A 21,179-nucleotide genomic window follows, 5' to 3' on the forward strand; every position below is an offset into this window, starting at 1 on the left:
CGGTGTTTCTTTGTTGGTTGTGAAGCTTTAACACAGAGCAGTCAAGCAAACATGTTTCTCTACGTCAACCAGCAAGTTTTTGGATTGGAAAATTGTGATATTAAGTCGGCTCTTACCGAAGACTTGAGTGGATTATGCGACCTCCTCTTGCAGCTGTCAAAAAGGCAGCTGTGATCTTGGCTCCTCCATTGGCGTTCACCGCAGCCCTCGGACTTTCAGTTATGACTTTATAATCTCACTAAAACACTATAATGTGTCTTATAACATCTGAATCGCTCCCACTGCCGCCGCCTGGAGCCGTTGCCTTTTCTTTTTTTACTTTCTTTTTTTATAGTGCTTCACTCTAACTTTCCTCATCCACAAATCTTTCATTCCCGCTCAAATTGATGGGGAAATTGTCGCTTTCTTGGTCCGAATTGCTCTTGTACCTGGTGGCAATGTGAGGATGTGAAGAGTTCCACAACCCGTGACATCACGCGCACATCGTCTGCTACTTCCGGTGCAGGCAAGGCTTTTTTATTAGCGACCAAAAGTCGAAAACTTTATCGCCAATGTTCTCTACTAAATCCTTTCAGCAAAAATATGGCAATATCGCGAAATGATCAAGTATAACACATAGAATGGACCTTCGATCCCCGTTTAAATAAGAACATCTCATTTCAGTAGGCCTTTAACATGCATTCTAGGAAGGCTTACGTCAGATGTAAAGATAGATGGAATTCCACTTTCGAGCATGTCTTCCAGTTCTTCATTAGTTGTCACTCTTCCAGCTGAAATATATTTAAGAATAAAAATCAAAACATAAGCTTGGCATTTTCTCACTTTGCATGCAATGAGTTTATGTCACGTATTAGTTTCACATTTTAAGTTTTATTGCTGACACTAATACACTTTTGCAGAATATTCAACTGTTTGTGAGTTTCATTTGTATATTTGTCACAACCTTGTGACTGTTTCGGACTTTTGTTTGCTTTTTCTCTGTGTGTGGTATTTCAGTTCCTGTCCTGTGCCCTTATTTTGTATATTCACTTCCTGGTGTGGTGTACATGCCTCCACACCTGCTGCCTGATTGGCAACCGGGACACTCCTGCAGTCTCCTATTTAATTCTTCCAGAAAGTAGCTGTGTTTCCATTACCCTTACAAATGTGCAAAACCTAACTTTCTATAATATATTTTCTTCAAAATAGCCACCCTTTGCTCTGATTACTGATTTGCACACTCTTGGCATTCTCTCGATGGGCTTCAAGAGGTAGTCACCTAAAATGTTGTTTACTTTATAGGTGTGCTTGAAACTCATGGAGAGAATGCCAAGAGTGTGCAAATCAGTAATCAATCAATCAATGTTTATTTATATAGCCCTAAATCACAAATGTCTCAGTGGACTGTACAAACCACTATGACTACGACATCCTCGGAAGAACTCACATAAGGGCAAGGAAAACCATCAAACAATCAAAACCTTTGTGCATTCACGCACAGTATAAAACGTTTGGTGGACAAAATGAGACAAAGGAGTGACATAAAACCCGTTTTTCTGTGGCAGCGTCGGAGAAAGTCGTACATGCAAACAAACTGTCGAGTCTCAGTCCACACAGCGGTGAGTTCGAGGACTGTTGAAATTAGTAGGACAAAACGGCGCTCGCCAAATAATCTCATTAGTGAAGCATAAACATAAACATGCAGTATTAAACAGTGGGCTTTCTAACAATTAGGAAGGTTTGTGTCTTCATACAGAAATCATATTACAACAAAAAACATATTTTTCACCCCATTTTTAAAAAATGTTTCCATTTTTCCATACATGGAGAGTATGTGGTGGGTTGCTGACCCCCCGACCTAAACCAATTAACAGCAATAAATTGCAGGCAAATGCATACACAAGTATACATTTTGCATATACTGTATGTGTAGTGCATAACTATATTCCAAGCTGATTATGTTGAAATCTGATCTGCAGAGTGACTCGGACTACCGTATTTCCTTGAATTGCCGCCGGGGCGTTAATTGATTTAAAACCTCTTCTCATTCCGGCTTTTACCAAAGACATGCGGTAAAGGCAAGCATGCGCTAATTATTTCAAAACCTCTTCTCACTCCGGCGCTTACCAAAGGCATGCGGTAAATTTAGGCCTGCGCTTATACATTTGAGTGTGATGTAAGGATACCATCACGAAAAGCACATTTAATAAATAAAAATGTATTATGGTCTTACCTTTACTTATAAATGAAGTCCATGCGCAGCTCCATCTGATCAAAAGCATCGATAACTTGTTTATAAAAGTCTTCCTTATCTTTCTTCAGTTTTAAAAGGCTCTCTGTCTCGATGGAGATCTTCCTTTATTACCTCTTGCTTCGATTGAAAGTCCAGTTTAGAAAACTGTTTTATTTTAGATATGTAATCCTCCATGTTAAAAGTGCATGCGAGAGGAAAAAATAAACGATCGCTGCTCACTCTTGCTGCTTGTTGTCACTTCTTCTGCAGCCGAGTAGTTGCAAGAAGGATCACTAGCGCCCTCTACCCCCAGGAGGCGGGAGTCATTTAACGATTCATATTTGACACACGCAGCTACGGTATATTAATAAAACATAGCTGCTTATTGTTCTTTTTAGCATATTCAGTAGCTTGGACCTTAAATCCTACTGAATAGCTCTTAATCTTCTTCCTTGTATGTGATTTGAAATTATTGAAATCAGCCTCCTCCATTTTGAAAATGATGACAGGTGAAGTGTCACTCGTGACGTGACGAGTTTGACCCGGTGGAAATTCTAGCCACGTGCTAATTATTTGGCAAAACGAGTTTGACCCAGCGGAAATTCTAGACATGCGCTAATAAAAATAATATTTTGCGAAACGAGTTTGACATATCTAAGCAGGCGCATAGTATATACCCGGCGGTAATTCAAGGAAATACGGTATATTCCCGCACAACAAATACAGAAAGAGCTGCGAAAACTATGAACGGAAAGTTTTCTTTTTCCATGAAGCCTATAACCTTCCTGTTGATCACACCCTCCCTCCCTGGAGACGCAGGTGCTTACTGGATGTCACACACCTTTTTTTTAAGGCCTTTTTTTCAATGATTTTAACGCCGCAAAACACACCTGATTCACACTTCACTACCAGACAAGTTGATACGCAGAAATCAATTCACGTGATTCCATGTTTTGTTTTGACGCCATGACGAGTGTGTGTCTAGTACAGGTAACGACTGCTAAACAAGCCGCCCAGCCCTTTGCCCGTTACCACAGCAACCCAGGCACAGTGCAGCGTCTCCAGTATCAGGCTCCTACATCTCCAGTGCAAAGCCTCTCATTACTGCTGGCCTCAGGGCCTGAGGGAGCAGACCTATTTTTCACCATTGTTGTCTTAATGGGAACAATAGCATCCTTTCAACACACACTTTGGTCCCAGCCATCTTAAATTGGGGCATTCCGCTGTGTACTGAGGGAAATGTTTTACAAACCCCGTTTCCATATGAGTTGGGAAATTGTGTTAGATGTAAATATAAACGGAATATAATGATTTGCAAATCATTTTCAACCCATATTCAGTTGAATATGCTACAAAGACAACATATTTGATGTTCAAACTGATAAACATTTTTTTTTTTGCAAATAACCTTTAACTTTAGAATTCAATACCACCAACACGTGAAAAAAAAGTTGGGAAAGGTGGAAAAAATTACTGTTAAAGTTGTGGAATGCTCATCAAACACTTATTTGGAACATCCCACAGGTGTGCAGGCTAACTGGGAACAGGTGGGTGCCATGATTGGGTATAAAAACAGCTTCCCTAAAAATGCTCAGTCTTTCACAAGAAAGGATGGGGCGAGGTACACCCCTTTGTCCACAACTGCGTGAGGAAATAGTCAAACAGTTTAAAAACAACAATTCTCAAAGTGCAATTGCAAGAAATTTAGGGATTTCAACATCTACGCTCCATAATATCATCAAAAGGTTCAGAGAATCTGGAAAAATCACTCCACATAAGCGGCATGGCCGGAAACCAACATTGAATGACCGTGACCTTCGATCCCTCGGACGGCACTGTATCAAAAACCGACATAAATCTCTAAAGGATATCACCACATGGGCTCAGGAACACTTCAGAAAACCACTGTAACTAAATACAGTTCATCGCTACATCTGTAAGTGCAAGTTCAAGCTCTACTATGCAAAGTGGAAACCGTTTATCAACAACATCCAGAAACGCCGCCAGCTTCTCTGGGCCCAAGATCATCTAAAACGGACTGATGCAAAGTGGAAAAGTGTTCTGTGGTCTGACGAGTCCACATTTCAAATTTTGGGGGGAAATATTCGACATCGTGTCATCTGGACCAAAGGGGAAGCGAACCATCCAGACTGTTATCGACGCAAAGTTCAAAAGCCAGCATCTGTGATGGTATGGGGGTGCATTAGTGCTCAAGGCATGGGTAACTTACACATCTGTGAAGGCACCATTAATGCTGAAAGGTAAATACAGATTTTGGAACAACTTATGCTGCCATCTCAGCGCCGTCTTTTTCATGGACGCCCCTGCTTATTTCAGCAAGACAATGCCAAGCTACATTCAGCACGTGTTACAACAGCCTGGCTTCGTAAAAAAAAGAGTGTGGGTACTTTCCTGGCCCGCCTGCAGTACAGACATGTCTCCCATCAAAAATGTGTGGTGTATTATGAAGCGTAAAATTCGACAGCGGAGACCCCGGGCTGTTGAACGACTGAAGCTCTACATTAAACAAGAATGGGAAAGAATTCCACTTTCAAAGCTTCAACAATTAGTTCCCTCACTTCCCAAAAGTTAAGTTAAAAGAAAAGGTGATGTAACACAGTGGTGAACATGCCCTTTCCCAACTACTTTGGCGCGTGTTGCAGCCATGAAATTCTAAGTTAATTATTATTTGCAAAAAAAAAAAAATGTTTATCAGTTTGAACATCAAATATGTTGTCTTTGTAGCATATTCAACTGAATATGGGTTGAAAAGGTTTTGCAAATCATTGTATTCCGGGTTTGTATTTGAATTCCACTTCCTGTAATTCCAGTTCCAATTCAACATCCTGTCTCAGTCTTCTCAAGTTTTTTTGGGTCACGCTTTTATCTCTCGTCTTGGTCGTCTAACAATCACAACTCTTGCCTGCACAAGTAAAATCAGCCAGCGAATGAGTTAAAACAAAATATATAACCAAATAATTGGAACACTTTGTCTCCATTTTGTAGTAGGATTGTGGTCTCTCAAATGGTCAGGGGGTTATTTGTCACTTACTTATCTCCAGTTGTCTTTGGATCCGCCCTTTGCTTCTTTCCCGAAAGGAAACTTGTGTCTCGTTGTACTGGGTCATTACTTCCACAAACTTCCTGGACAGCACAGTGTACTACAGATGCATGAAAAGACAAGGTCATGTGTTAAATGTTAAATATGTGCAGCCACGGTTTTGCTCCTTGTCAAATCAACGTCAGAACCCAAGATTGATTAAAGGTCGTCAAAAGGTACGTTGTTCTAACAAAAAGTTTGAGTTGCTCATCGTCAGGACCTGATTCAACAAGTTCTTGCCAGTTAATTTGTGACAAACCCCAAGATGGAGAGAAGGAGGGAGGCATCTTGCAGGAAAACATGATTTAATTAAAATATTAGAATAAGAACAAACAAAAGGGAAATAACAAAGGACGCAAACGAGGCGGATAACGAACAAAAGGGTCTTCAGCATGGAAGCTAGCAAAAAACAAAAAGGGGCCTAGCGTGGAAGCTAGCGGGTAGCAAACCGGAAAACAGAAGTTGTTACTTGTAGAGTGAAAAATAAACGAAAGCAGGGAACAAAAAACAGTAAGCTACAAACAGACACCGAAAGATAGCTTACCGCTACGCTGCAAGGACTCGACATGAAACGACAGAACAGGAGCGACAATACGGAAGTCATCGACAAGAACGACGTCGACAAGCCAATAATCCAGCCCTGACTGGAGGAACAATGCAGGTAAAATAGGAATCGGGCTGATTGATACCAGGTGTGGCCAGGTGCCAATCAGCCGCAGCTGAGGAGAAAACAGCACACAGGGAGAAACACAGGAAAGAGACAAAATAAGAGCGCTGACAGGAAACACTACACACGCACAGAGGAAACAAAGACAAATGCAGAGGGAAAAACTAAAACATAGACAAACTGTCAGGGGCAAGCCTGACAGTTCTCATTGTTGTTTCAACGTCCTGTGCCTGCCTGCTTTACCATGAATTGATTAACATGGACCCCAAGTTGAAAAACTTATTCGGGTGTTACCATTTAGTGGTCAATTGTACGGAATATGTACTGTACTGTGCAATCTACAAATAAAAGTCTCAATCAATCTGGGAGGCAGATGAAGGATATAGGACACAAGCCTTGGGTGTGAATAAAGTGCGGGTGTAATATTGTGCCGACACCTGCGATGTCTGGATCCTGAAGTCCACGCTGGCTCTGTTCGCTGCATCATCTTTAGGCATGCTTTGCTCAATGGCTTCGTTCAGAGAGACACAAAACATGTTGCTGAGTATAATAAATGACTTTTGACAACGCGTCACAGATGTACTCACATTTTAGTTTTGTTCGCACCACGTTGGCGTTGCCTTTGATGTTGTTGGTCAGTGCATGGAGTCGATCCTTTGTGCCTACGGCGTAGACAACAGTCATGTTTATTTGTCATTTGTAGTTGCCAACCACAATGTTTAGTGTGTTGTGAGAGATCTTCAGGTGTGGTGTAAGAAATGATCTAGTTTCACCTAATCAGTCTGAAAATGACGGCATATTTTAATACTCGCAAATTTGCGCCCGCTTTCTGCCATTCTTTTTCTCCAAGCATTGCATCCATTTGTCACTTAAGAGCGGGCATTGAATAAGCGGCACAGCATCTCCCCTTCTTTCAGAATTTTCACTTTAAACACTTACTGTTGCCTGGTCAGAGCCCGTTGTCAGGCCTCTAAATAATATCTGTTTTTTCAGCTGTGGGACGGAGTGAAAATCAATTGTAATACATTTGTCAGCCACTTGTGGCAGTAATGACAATCTCAAACCAGAGCCGTGTATAAAGAGAGCATGGCCAACTAAGCAAAAGGGGCTATGACTGCTAGCAATGATGTGTGCGGCTGTGCCTGGATGAATGCCTTTGACGTTAGTTTTCTTGAGCATTCCCCTGATCGCGACAGACTTTCTTGAGAACCCGATAGTCAGGTGCAAAAATATTTTTATTGTGCGCACACGTGCCGGGTCAGCACTCTTTTCAGCAACTTTTCGGTCTTTTAGCTGCCGTCCCTCTTGCGGCGTGGTCTCGGGCGGATGTGTGGGTTTTCTGGCTCAAACTCCAACTCTAACTACTGTGTCTCGGTACCGGCTGCTGCTAATAAGCATGGCATGTGATTTGGATGATCAGTCCCAGCTGGGTAATCCAATAACCTGCCAATCATCGAATCACCTGCCAGCTGTGCTCCGAGGCCGGTCCTTACACACCCTGCAGACCACGCCCCCCTCCACAAGCCCTTAATCACAATTGTGTGAATGTTGTCTGTCTATTTGTGTTTGCTCTGCAATGTGGTGGCGACTCGTCCAGGGTGTACGCCGCCTTCCGCCCGATTGTCGCTGAAATAGGCACCAGCGCCCCCCGTGATCCCAAAGGGAATAAGCGGTAGAAAATGGATGGATGGACTGCTGCCAATGACGTGTGCGGCTGTGCCCGGATGAATGCCTTTGACGTTAGTTTTTCAATCAACCAATCAAAGTTTACTTATAAAGCCCTGTAGAAGCTGCCCTCTTGTGGGTTCCCCTGATCGTAACAGACCTTTTTGAGCTCTCGGGCGCATGTGTGGGTTGTCTGGCTCAAACTCCAACTCTAACTACTGTGTCTCGGCCCGGCTGCTGCTAATAATCATGGCAGTTGATCGGATGATCATTCCCAGCTGGGTAATCCAATCACCTGCCAGCTGTGCTTCGAGGCCGATCCTTACACACCCCGCAGACCACGCCCCCCTCTTCAAACCCTTAATCACCATTGTCTCAAAGGGCTCCACAAGCCACAACAACATCCTCGGCTCAGATCCCACATCAGGGCAAGAAAAAACTCAACCCAATGTGAGTGTGAATGTTGTCTGTTTATCTGTGTTTGCTCTGGAATGAGGTGGCGACTTGTCCGGGGCGTACCCCGCCTTCCGCCCGATTGTCGCTGAAATAGGCACCAGCGCCCCCCGCGACCCCCAAAGGGAATAAGCGGTAGGAAATGGATGGATGGAAGGACTGCTGCCAATGGCGTGTGCGGCTGTGCCCGGATAAATGCCTTTGACGTAATTTTTTCAAAAAAAGTTTACTTATAAAGCCCTGTAGAAGTTGCCCTTTTGTGGGTTCCCCTGATCGTGACAGACCTTTTTGAGGTCTAGGGCGCATGTGTGGGTTGTCGGGCTCAAACTCCAACTCTACAGACCCCGAAAGGGACAAGCGGTAGAAAATGGATGGATGAGATTCAAAGAGTCTGTTTTTCTCAAACCCTCTCTTTAATTTGATCATTTATTCTGTTATTATCAAAAGGGGAGCAGTGGGCAGCAGCGGTGGCCACGCCCGGGAATCATGTTTGGTGATTTAACCCCCAATTCCAACCTTTGATGCTGAATACCAAGCAAGGAGGTAATGGGTCCTATTTTTTTTAATAGTCTTTGGTATGACTCGGTCAGGGTGTTGCCTTCATTATAACACTTACATAAGGCTTTTAACTTTTTGCGGCTCCGGACAGCTGTGGTTTTTTTTTTGTATTTTTGTTTCGATAAGGCTCTTTCAACGATTTGGGTTGCCGACCCCCTGGTGTAGGAGAATTGTTTTGACGCCATACAACAATCTTTGTTTCTCTAATTACATGCTCTTCCATGAGATGGCAGAGAGTACATAATTAACTTGTGTATCCGCCTGTTGTCAACAGTAGTGGTTGTTTATATGAGCCACTGGGGCAATTTCCCAAGGCAGCATTCTCTAGGGGGCGCCACACAAATGTGGGGGTGGGGGAAAGAGGTTCAAATATATCAAATTTTTTCTGTTTTATTACTTTATCAGCTCGTGATGAAGAGATTAAATGTGCGTCGATGGCTGTCATATCTTCTTGTCAACAAACGGTGTATTGTTTGGATGACACCTTTGTTCCTGGTCTGTGGTGTCACACTGTGATGTTTCCTCTTCCTATTTGATACCAAGTTATTTTTGGTGTGGCATCAAAAGTATCGGGCCGGGTTACATCGCTAACGGCATTGTAACGGACCTGAAAGTAATAAGTTAGATTACTCATTAACTAGTAACGCCGTTGTTACGAACACTGCCTACATCCTTCGTCACAACAAACGTAAAAATGTAAGAAGTCGGTCACATTGTTTTCTGTCAGCTGCCTTTAACATGAAGGTAAATCGGATAAATGAAAGTATTAGGTACACAGACGCCATCGAAATGAGATGCAGGGTTTCCCGCGGCGCTTTGTTGCTAAGGCGGGCGCTTTAACAACAAAGAGGCGCCGCCTAAGCTAAAGTCTTAACAAGTTGTTCCACTTTGTACTGCCTCTGTCTCTGTAATGACTCTAAGCAGCACCCAGCCTTGTCCCACCCACAGAACAATCTGATTGGTTACACGCAGAACGGTAACAGCCAATCAGCAGTGAGTATTCAGAGCACATGGAGTCAGTGCGCCAGCATCTTGACGAGCAGATCGGTGTTTAGCAGGTAAACATCAGGCTGCGGTCTCTCCCCAAATTATAATAAACGCCTCCCAGTCAGCTACTAGTAACATTACTATGAGCCCGTTGACGTTCTAGAAACATAAACGGCAGCTCAGCTCGCTTGCAATCCTTGAGGTGACGGCTAATTAGCTTTAGCTCATTTTGTGTTGTGTGTGTGTGTGTGTGTGCGTGGGTGTGTGTGTGTGTTACGGACAGCAAAGCCCTGTCTGTCTGAGGGAAAGACAAGCATTACTGACCTACAGTTAACAACTAAGTTATTTCACTGTACCTGTTCTGTGTTTATTGAGCTGTGTTGAAACAGCAAAAAAAAACATTGTGTTAAATGAAGAGTTTCTGTCTCTGATAGTTGATATAATAATGTAACTGCATCATAAAGCCTACATGAACTCCATGGTGTTTAGGGATGAATAGTCTCTCCTATTGCTATTGTACTACTTTTTCAACTATAGTTACATTAATCCTTAGTAACATAGCGGCTTGGTTTTGAATGGCAGGGTCCCTGCTATCACATGTTGATAAAAATATAACATTTACATAATAAAAATCCACTACAGGCTTCCCAAATGCTGTAATAAATTAAGCATGATGAGTTGAACATATGTCACCACGTGGCATAATAATGACATACTTAGTATCTCAGGTAACTAGTGTCATGATCCGTGGTCTGGATTATGTTTTTTATTTTCAATCCAAGACTCGTTCGGTTCCTGTTTTTTGGGCACCCTTTTTTGTTTTGGCTACCATGGTTACTTATTATCTCCACCTGCTTCTAATTAGTGTTCACCCGCTCACCTGCTGCTTGAGCACTAATCAGAGGCATTATTTAAACCTGCCTTGCCCTCCAGTGAGTGCTGGAGTATTGTTTGCTGTTTGCTGTTGACTACCTTTTTTTGGAAGCTGAGAGCTATTCCCTGGATCCCGACTCCTGTACCTGTTTGTTGTTTCCTGGTTTCTGGTTTGTGTTTTCCTTGCCTTAATTTTTGAACATGAAAACCATGTTTTCATTTTCCAAGCCTGTCATCTCTGCATCTTGGGGCTCGTGACCACCACCACAGCGTGACAACTAGGACTGTTTTGTTTTTACTTTATGGAAAAAATATCGAGATAAATATCGTATATCGCCATTCAGCAAATGGAAAGGAAACACACCCAAAACTTTTTGGCTTTTTCACGCGACAAAGTCGGCCTACTTCACTACAGTCTGTAGTCTTTTGCCTCGCCCAGGCTATGTGGTGTTAGAGACGAGGTGGAGACGTGATGGCGACAGGTCCTTACACCCCAGTCTGTCTGACACCACCTTAACTAACGCATTTTTTGAGAGGAAACTCTGGAGATGTGTTGTGTCGAAAGTTATGATTGAAATATTAACAGGTGAAGGGTTTTTCTACTACTGTGGTTGGAGTACTGCATTGCGTCATACCGAGAGAGAGCTTTGGTTATGCATATTAAGACGGGTCGTATGTCAAAGTAACACATTTATAATACGAATACATGGCCACACGTGTCAATTAAGAAGAGTACAACATCAGTGGAAGACACTTACTGTCGTCTGGATGAGGTGCAGACAGGATCATGCTGTGTATTTTCCTCACCTCTTCTTCTTGCTGGGAAATCTTATCAATGAGTCCTCTAACTTCCTCCACCTGCACCAGCCAGAGCATACCAAAAGCTTGAGTCCAAGTACTTAGCCCGCTTGATGAATTACGGAGGTACTGACCCTACGGAAAAAGCCCTCCATGAAACCGTCTCGGTCCACGGAGACTGCAGCATCTTCCTCTGTTGGTGTTCTGCGCTGTGACAACACATTGATGTATGCATGTTGTTGTTTCGGACATCTTTAACCAGTTTAAAGGCCTACTGAACGCCACTACTACCGAGCACGCAGTCTGGTAGTTTATACATCAATGATGAAATATTAACATTGCAACACATGCCAATACGGCCTTTTTACTTTACTAAATTGCAATTTTAAATTTTGCGCGAAGTATCCTGTTGAAAATGTCGGATTGTAGCGGAATTTTTTTTTTTCCAATCCGATCCAAGCTATAAGTAGTCTGCTTTAATCGCATAATTCCACAGTATTCTGGACATCTGCGTTGCTGAATATTTTGCAATTTCTTCAATTAATAATGGAGACGTCAAAGAAGAAAGATGTAGGTGGGAAGCGGTGTATTGCAGCTGCCTTTAGCAACACAAACACAGCCGGTGTTTCCTTGTTTACATTCCCGAAGGTGAAGCTTTACTATGGAACAGAGCGGTCAAGCGAAAATGGTTCCCGAACACATGTCAACCGGCAGGTTTCGGTGAGAAAATGGTAATAATAATAATAATAATGGATTAGATTTATATCGCGCTTTTCTATTGTTAGATACTCAAAGCGCTCACAGAGAAGTGGGAACCCATCATTCATTCACACCTGGTGGTGGTAAGCTACATCTGTAGCCACAGCTGCCCTGGGGTAGACTGACGGAAGCGTGGCTGCCAGTTTGCGCCTACGGCCCCTCCGACCACCACCATTCATTCACTGGTGTGAGCGGCACCGGGGGCAAAGGGTGAAGTGTCCTGCCCAAGGACACAACGGCAGCGACTTTAATGTCCATAGGTGGGAAGCGAACCTGCAACCTTCAGGTTTCTGGCACGGCCGCTCTACCCACTACGCCATGCCGCCCCATGGTGGTAATACGTCGGCTCTTACCGTAGACATGAGCGGAGCTTGCGTCCTCTTGCAGCTGCGGACTCTCTTACTGGCGGTCACCACACCCTAGGCCACACCCCTCCGACTTTCAGGTACCATATAATCTCACTAAAACACTAGTAACACAATAAGCAGATAAGGGATTTTCCAGAATTATCCTAGTAAATGTTTCTAATAAAATCTGAATTGCTCCCACTGCCCTCGCCTTTTTTTTTTCTTGTCCTTCACTCTCAGTATCCTCATCCACGAATCTTTCATCCTCGCTCAAATTAATGGGGAAATTGTTGCTTTCTCGGTCCGAATCGGTCTCGCTGCTGGTGGCCATGATAGTAAACAATGTGAGGATGTGAGGAGCTCCACAACCCGTGAGGTCACGCGCACATTGTCTGCTACTCCCGGTATAGGCAAGGCTTTTTTATTAACGACTAAAAGTTGCGAACTTTATCGTCGATGTTCTCTACTAAATCCTTTCAGCAAAAATATGGCAATATCGCGAAATGATCAAGTATGACACATAGAATGGACCTGCTATCCCCGTTTAAATAAGAAAATCTCATTTCAGTAGGCCTTTAACATCATGTGTTAGTGGAAAGAAGCAGAATGTACATACCCCTTCTCGTACCTCGACTGACGAGCTTAATTTTGTACTGTAGTGAACTCTTAACCCTAAACACATGTACAAAACCCAAAACTTAAAACAGAATAGAATGATTTGAAAATCCTTTTCAACTTATATTCAATTTGAATTGACTGCAAAGACAATAAGTTGAATGTTCGAACTGGAAAATATTATTTTTGCAACTAATCATTAACTTAGAATTTAATGGCAGCAACACATCGCAAAAAAATATGTCACAGGGGCATTTTTACCACTGTGTTACATGGCCTTTCCTTTTAACAACACTCAGTAAATGTATGGGAACTGAGGAGACCATTTTTTAAAGCTTTTCAGGCGGAATTATTGTCCATTCTTGCTTGATGTACAGCTTAAGTTGTTCAACAGGTTCAAACACTGATGACATCTATTAAACAGACAAGAAGCAAGGAATCATGCAGAGACAGAGTTCAATTTGGCTCAATGAGGAGAGACGTTTGGGCTGAACTCTAGTTAGAGATCCAAACTACGCTTTAAAGTCCTGCCCACGTGCTTCTTCTATTCATCTGGGAGGTCCTTGGTTACATCACTGAGGCCGTCTCAAAAAAGGAATGGCCACACATTTCATGCAAAGCAGCTTCCAGTACGGACAATACGTGACGGAATGTGCTGGGGGGCTTGTGATTGCCTTGTCTCTGCTTCGTCTGCGTGTTGTTGTCTTATCTTCGTTGAGGTTCCTGAAGTCCTTGGCTGTTAGTGGGCTAAGACAAAGAAAATATTTGCGACGAGGCAATCCCTCATATGCCATAGCTGATAACAGGTTTTGTCCTTGCACAGAAAAGTACAGCTTGAGCTCAATTGCTAATAACTATAGTAACAGACTTCAAGCATAAGAGTTGTGTGATAATTATTGTACCACGGTCCGGGGTCTTTGTAGTGGTATTTTACGCTTCATTATGTGCCGCACATTTTCAATGGGAGACAGGTCTGGACTACAGGCACGCCAGTCTAGTACCTGCACTATTTTACTATGAAGCCACGCTGTTGAAACACGTGGCTTGGCATTTTCTTGCTGAAAAAAACAGGGATGGCAACATATAAGTCTGTATGTACCGTTCAGCATTAATGGTACCTTCACAGATGTTCAAGTTACCCATGCCTTGGGCACTAATACACCGCCATACCATCACAGATGCTGGCTTTTGAACTTTGCGCCTATAACAGTCCGGATTGTTCTTTTCCTCTTTGTTCCAGAGGACACGACGTCCACAGTTTCCAGAAACACTTTAAAATGTGGACTTGTCAGACCACAAAACACTTTTCCACTTTGCATCGGTCCATCTTAGATGAGCTTTGGCCCAGCGAAGCCGGCGTCGTTTCTGGGTGTTGTTGATAAATGGCTTTCGCTTTGAATAGCGGAGTTTTAACTTGCACTTACAGATGTAGCGACAAACTGTAGTTACTGACAGTGGTTTTCTGACGTCTTTCTGAGCCCAGGTGGTGATATCCTTTACACACTGTCGCTTTTTGATGCAGTACCGCATGAGAGATCAAAGGTCACGGGCATTCAATGTGACGTTCAGTGATTTCTCCAGATTCTCTGAACCTTTTGATGATGTTGCGGACAGAAGAAGTTGAAATCCCTAAATTCATTGCAATTGCTCGTTCAGAAATGTTGTTCTTAAACTGTTCGACAATTTGCTCACGCATTTGTTCACAAAGTGGTGACCTTCGCCCCCTTCTTGTTCGTAACAGACTGAGCATTTCATGGAAGCTGCTTTTATACCCAATCATGGCACCCACCTGTTCCCAAACAGCCTGTACACCTGGGGGATTTTCCAAATAAGTGTTTGATTAGCATTCCTCAACTTTCTCAGTCTTTTTTGCCACTTGTGCCAGATTTTTTGAAACATGTTGCAGGCATCAAATTCCAAATGAGCAAAAAAATAACAAAGTTTTCCAGTTCGCACGTTAAGTATCTTGTCTCTGCAGCCTATTTAATTGAATACAAGTTGAAAAGTATTGAAAATCATTGTATTCTGTTTTTATTTACGATTTACACAACTTGCCGACTTTAGTGGTTTTGGGGTTTGTAAATAGGGAAGGTAAGATTGTTTTATAAATATCTCGACAATGCCTTGACGTTTTGATTTCTAATTTTCGGGACTTATGCAAATCCCAAATGCAACACAGCAGTTACTGAAGAACAGTTGGTTTTGCATGATCGGGCCCCTTTTAGTTGATGTACCACAGTATTTCTTTTAAAAAAAAATTTGGACTTTGGCACTATTTTCTGAGAGAATAGAATAAAGAATGTGTAGCAATGGATACATAGTTATGTAATGACGAAGGAAAGAAAATAAGCAAGTGTTGACATTTATTTTTTAATATTACCGTATTTCCTTGAATAACTGCCGGGTCAAACTCGCTTCGCAAAATAATTAGCGCATGCTTAGTATTACCACCTGGTCAAACTCGTGATGTCACGAGTGACACTTCCCCTGTCATCATTTTCAAAACGGAGGAGCTATTGATGGCGAGCGAGCGGAGAGGAAGAGCGAAAGAGCGACCTGGACTGACATTTTATTGAAAAATAAACAAAGTCAAACTGCTCAAGCCATGTCCTTCCTTGGTGGTCCTGGGAACCCGCAATACGACGGCTTGAGACCGTCACAATACCGTAGCTGCGTGTGTCAAATATGAGTCATTGAATGACTCCCGCCACCTGGTGGTAGAGAGCGCTAGTGATCCTTCTTGCGACTACTCGGCTGCAGAAGAAGTGAAATGAGATACATGATATGTGCTGGAGGAGGTAATAAAGGAAGCTCTCCATCCAGACAGAGAGACTTTTAAAACTGAAGAAAGATAAGGAAGACTTCTATAAACAAGTTACCGATGCTTTTGATCAGAAGGAGCTTGCATGGACATATTTATATTTGTAAAGGTAAGACCATAATGTGTGTTTTTTTATTAAATGTGCTTTTCATTATGGTATCTTTACATCACACTCCAATTTTTACTGCAAGCCTTTGGTAAGTGTCGGAGTGAGAAGAGGTTTTAAAATAATTAGCGCATGCTTACTTTTACCGCATGCCTTTGGTAAGCGCAGGAGTGAGAAGAGGTTTTAAAATAATTAGCGCATGGTTACTTTTACTGCATGCCTTTGGTAAGTGCCAGAGTGAGAAGAGGTTTTAAAATAATTCGCGCATGCTTACTTTTACCGCATGCGTTTGGTAAGCGCAGGAGTGAGAAGAGGTGTTAAATTAATTAGCGCCCGGGCGGAAACTCAAGGAAATACGGTATAAGGAAATGCGATTTTTAAAAATGACAATGAAAATCTTTTGCAATGTTAAAAGAAATATAACAAAATAAATATTTACAATTATTTGAATTAGATAAAGAGACGTTGAATTACTTATACATATAGCGTATGTAAAAATAGTAAAATAAAAATTAAGAGTAAAACAATTTCAACAACAAAAAACACCCACTTCATAAATGACTTGTGGATTTAGATTATATAGTGATAGAGAAAAGAAATGTTAAATTTAGTGAGTTTCGACCACTAAAAGTGAAAAATGAAATAAATAAAATGACTTACAGCAGCCAGCTCCGAAAGTCGATCCTTCATCACAATAATCATCGAGTCTCAAGAACACTTGATCCTCATACGACACAACTCTTGTGAGGCTCCATGTGTGACAGGACTTCCCCGTTTAGACATAAACCATACAAAAAAATTATAAAAAAGCAACAATAAAAGAAGGAAGTGTGTCCCCAGGTCTCAATTATGTTCTCTCACACGCCAGTCTTCACCTACTCTTCCTTTAACACGCCTTTTTTACGTCCCTCCCCTTGCCGCTCTCTCGGGATAAAACTAGTCCAACCCTATATGTATTGTTAAAAAAACAACTCCATTTTACATGTAAATATATTCAGTTTATATTTATTTCAAACCATTTTCCCAAACATGCTGCGAAACTGCTAAATATAAGAAGAGGCAGGGATATTTACGACGACCGTAAACGCTCCACCAGCCGAAGCCGGTCACAGGAGATGACGAGCTAAATAATGCATGCTGCGCTACTGAAAATGGCCACAAGATGTCGCTGTTATCCATATTACTGTATTAGAAATGCTGTTTAGTTTTGGTAGGATTTGCTTTCGATTCAAAACGTACGATTGTCGATACCGATACTTTCTCAAGAGCCTTGAATGAGTTTATGATTTTGCCTTCAATTTCTTAGTCACTATTTTAGACAAATACAATAAATATCCCTATTGTTACTGTGACTATACTTATGAATTGTGATTGAAGTAGCTCATTTTCCAATGCAAACATGCCTATAGGCCAGTGGTTCTAGAACTTTCTTCATTTAGAAAACACTTGGCACTCCGAGTACCACCATAATGACCAACAATAAAATACAGTAGCGTAGTAGGCCTAATCATTCATTAAAACAAGGGTGAGATTCTATTTAACAGGTATAGTTATTATTGTTGGCCACTACAGTAGTAGTACACACTGTTTGAACGGTAACACTGTGTTTGAATATTTAATTAAGAGATTCCTTGCCGTACCACAAGATAGAGCAGGTGTAAAAAAATAGTTTGAAACCCGCTGAAGAATATTACCAGCTAGATAAATATAAAAAAGAAAAAAGTACATAAGTGTAAAATGTGTTATAAATACATCATAAAATAATAATAACGAATAAACACTGCAAGAAGGAAAACAACTCAAAAAATGTAATAAAGGTAATCATATTTATTGCAATGTAAATTACAATATAAGAGCATTTACCAATATCAACATGAACAATATAGTATTTTCCCTTTATTCCATACGACTGTTTGAGTTCAAAAAAGGGCTGTCGTGCAAAATAAGTAAAACATATTTAAGTACAGTATAACAAAATTAGGAATGTGAACGACACAACAACAAAATGGATCAACCAGTTCTGATACCAAGTGTGCAGTATAGTGTCAGTATTGCTTTAATACCAGGTTTCCAGGTATCTTTGTTGTTTATTTTCACAAATATAATGTTTTTCTGTGTTGTTCATACAGTTACATTTTTGATATTGTTATATTTACTACATTTTTTCATTTTTTTTTTTTTTAAAAGGATTTACAAATACATTTTAATGAGAGCCAAGTTTGAATTTGGATGTTATTTTGCTTTGAAAAAAATGTACATCATTGAAACAGTGGTCGAAAAAAGCTAAAATCCACAAACTGACAACTCATTGGGAGAGAGCTTTACGCAAAGTTCTTAGCTGGTATCCAAATTATTAATAAAGTTAAACAAATCTCAAATGTGTTCCCCATGTCTTATTGTGATCAGAATCGATCATTTTCATTTCATTCTTTGTTTTTTTTTTTCATTTATTTTATTCATTTATTTCAGGTAAAGTACAAGGTTCACGATACCTAATAATATAAATTAATATAATGCAAAAGGTCATGTACAGTATATAAGCATGACTGTCCATTTTGGCCTGAAATGGATTTGGAAGAATATAACTTATTTATTATTTAATGCCACCCCCAGTTCTCAATTCAGTGATTAATACATTGAGTTTCACTGTTACTTTGTTGAAGGATTATAATACAAATGTTGTATCATGGTGGCATTACCACAGGTAACAATAATTAGGGTCCGCCAGGCCCAAAGGAGTCCTTTTGCAATGGTCCAAAGGACCCTATTGAAACTGTAAGGTTTTATTATTATTCTTTATTATTATTCTTTCTTTATTCCGCACCTACGGGCTGTAATTTGACCCCCTTAACATGCTTCAAAACTCGCCAAATTTGACACACACGTCGGTATGGCAAACTTTCCCAACTTATTAAAAATCCAAACCCCAAAAATCAAAATTGCGCGCTAGCGCCCCCTAGGAAGAAAAAAAAACAGACTGCTTGTAACTTCAGTTAGGAATGTCGTAGCGACATGAAACAAAAACCTCTATGTAGGGCTGACTTAGACCTAGATTGCATAATTTTACTTTCGAGGGCAAAAATCAACCCAAATTTTGCAAAAACCAATTCAAAGCAAACTTTTCGCTAAAAATGCAATTTTTGTCCCTTTGAGTTGTAATTTGACCCCCTTAACATGCTTCAAAACTCGCCAAATTTGACACACACGTCGGTATGGCAAACCTTCCCAACTTATTAAAAATCCAAACCCCAAAAATCAAAATTGCGCGCTAGCGCCCCCTAGGAAGAAAAAAAAACAGACTGCTTGTAACTTCCGTTAGGAATGTTGTAGCGACATGAAACAAAAACCTCTATGTAGGGCTGACTTAGACCTAGATTGCATAATTGTACTTTCGAGGGCAAAAATCAACAAAAATTTTGCAAAAACCAATTCAAAGCAAAATTTTCGCTAAAAATGCAATTTTTGTCCCTTTGAGCTGTAATTTGACCCCCTTAAAATGCTTCAAAACTCACCAAACTTGACACACACATCACGACTGGCTAAAATTGTGATCTAATGAAAAAATCAAACTCCAGAAATCAAAAATGCGCTTTAGCGCAATTTTGGATTAAAACACAGAAAAAAATGCTCCTAGGAAGAAAACACAGACAAAACAGCTTGTAACTTCTGTTAGGAATGTCGTAGAGACATGAAACAAAAACTTCTATGTAGGTCTGACTGAGACCAGGGCTTGCAGCTTTAATTAATACACTGTAACAGTAATTTGTATCAACAATGTTGGAAGAATGAACATACCAACAATGGTAATAGACATCAAAGGAACAACCACAACTAACATTCACAGATCAACATTTTCAGGTATAAAAAAAAAAGTTTCGATATCAACACAACTGGCATTTACTATGTATCGGACCGATACCAACATTGGCAGTATCGTCCACTCCCAGCATGGTTGCCCCTCCTCACAAAATGCAAAAAAATGACTTTTCTCCCTTGCATGGTCCAGTCGCACTCTTCAGAAGGACTCCTATAAGCACACAGGAATACCTCACGGATTTTTAAAAGATATTTTCAGCTTGTGTTTATACGATGAATCCACTATTTCTTCAATTAAGCTCTTTGGGGGAATTGAGCTCATCTTGAAAACATTTATGCATTTTGGATACAGGTTTTTTTTTTTTTTTTTGGAATATTGACCTCCCTTTTCTTCTCTTACATGTGGATTTAACTTTTGTTTGTTTTTAATCCTACTGTTCTAAAACCGACACCATGGAGCTTTCTTTGAGAGTTCATCTATTGACAGCTTTTGTGTCATGTATTAAGGTAAGCCAGTGGCTGAAAAGAGGTGACACAAACCCCGTTTCCATATGAGTTGGGAAATTGTTGGATGTAAATATAAACGGAATACAATGATTTGCAAATCCTTTTCCACCCATATTCAATTGAATGCACTACAAAGACAATATATTTGATGTTTAAACTCATAAAGTTTATTTTATTTTTTTGCAAATAATAATTAACTTAGAATTTCATGGCTGCAACACGTCCAAAGTAGTTGGGAAAGGGCATGTTCACCACTGTGTTACATCACATTTTCTTTTAACAACACCAAATAAACGTTTGGGAACTGAGAAAACTATTTGTTGAAGCTTTGAAAGTGGAATTCTTCCCATTCTTGTTTTATGTAGAGCTTCAGTCGTTCAACAGTCCGGGGTCGTCGCTGTCGTATTTTACGCTTCATTATGCCCCACACATTTTTGATGGGAGACAGGTCTGGACTGCAGGCGGGCCAGGAAAGTACCAGCCACGCTGTTGTAACACGTGCGGAATGTGGCTTGGCATTGTCATGATGAAATAAGCAGGGGCGTCCATGAAAAAGACGGCGCTTATAGGCAGAATATGTTGTTCCAAAACCTGTATGTACCTTTCAGCATTAATGATGCCTTCACAGATGTGTAAGTTACCCATGCCTTGGGCACTAATGCACCCCCATACCATCACAGATGCTGGCTTTTGAACTTTGCTTCGATAACCGTCTGGATGGTTCGCTTCCCCTTTGGTCCGGATGACATGATTTCCAAAAACAATCTGAAATGTGTACTCGTCAGACCACCGAACACTTTTCCACTTTGCATCAGTCCATTTTAGATGATCTCGGGCCCAGAGAAGCCGGCGGAGTTTCTGGATGTTGTTGGTAAATGGCTTTGGCTTTGCATAG

The 21,179-nt window shown here is 41.1% G+C and overlaps 2 protein-coding genes across 9 annotated transcripts in view; one reads left to right on the top strand and one right to left on the bottom strand.

Moving 5' to 3' along the window:
- Positions 1 to 16,841, bottom strand: part of stx2b (syntaxin 2b) — a 28,347-nt gene extending 11,506 nt beyond the window's left edge. For 2 of the 5 annotated variants that reach the window (XR_009807579.1, XM_061906917.1), the window contains exons 1-7: positions 16,622 to 16,841; positions 11,448 to 11,522; positions 11,274 to 11,373; positions 6,567 to 6,641; positions 6,417 to 6,490; positions 5,265 to 5,373; positions 697 to 770 (exon numbers count right to left, since the gene is read on the bottom strand). Coding sequence is in view for 4 of the 5 variants with exons in the window: in XM_061906917.1 (XP_061762901.1) it covers positions 697 to 770; positions 5,265 to 5,373; positions 6,417 to 6,490; positions 6,567 to 6,641; positions 11,274 to 11,373; positions 11,448 to 11,522; positions 16,622 to 16,663 (549 nt within the window). In the remaining variant the exon portion in view is untranslated. Of the gene's footprint in view, positions 1 to 696; positions 771 to 5,264; positions 5,374 to 5,856; positions 6,244 to 6,416; positions 6,491 to 6,566; positions 6,642 to 11,273; positions 11,374 to 11,447; positions 11,523 to 16,621 lie in introns of those variants that run through there. The other 3 variants (XM_061906919.1, XM_061906920.1, XM_061906921.1) reach the window with 3 other exon arrangements.
- A 3,122-nt stretch (positions 16,842 to 19,963) lies between these two features.
- Positions 19,964 to 21,179, top strand: part of adgrd1 (adhesion G protein-coupled receptor D1) — a 94,797-nt gene continuing 93,581 nt past the window's right edge. For all 4 annotated transcript variants that reach the window (XM_061906922.1, XM_061906923.1, XM_061906924.1 and 1 more), the window contains exon 1: positions 19,964 to 20,284. In XM_061906922.1, the coding sequence (XP_061762906.1) occupies positions 20,231 to 20,284 (54 nt within the window). In that variant the 5' untranslated portion in view covers positions 19,964 to 20,230. The remainder of the gene's footprint in view (positions 20,285 to 21,179) is intronic.

The sequence above is a fragment of the Nerophis ophidion genome, linkage group LG07, assembly GCF_033978795.1.
Source record: "Nerophis ophidion isolate RoL-2023_Sa linkage group LG07, RoL_Noph_v1.0, whole genome shotgun sequence".
In the NCBI taxonomy this organism is placed as follows: Eukaryota; Metazoa; Chordata; class Actinopteri; order Syngnathiformes; family Syngnathidae; genus Nerophis; species Nerophis ophidion.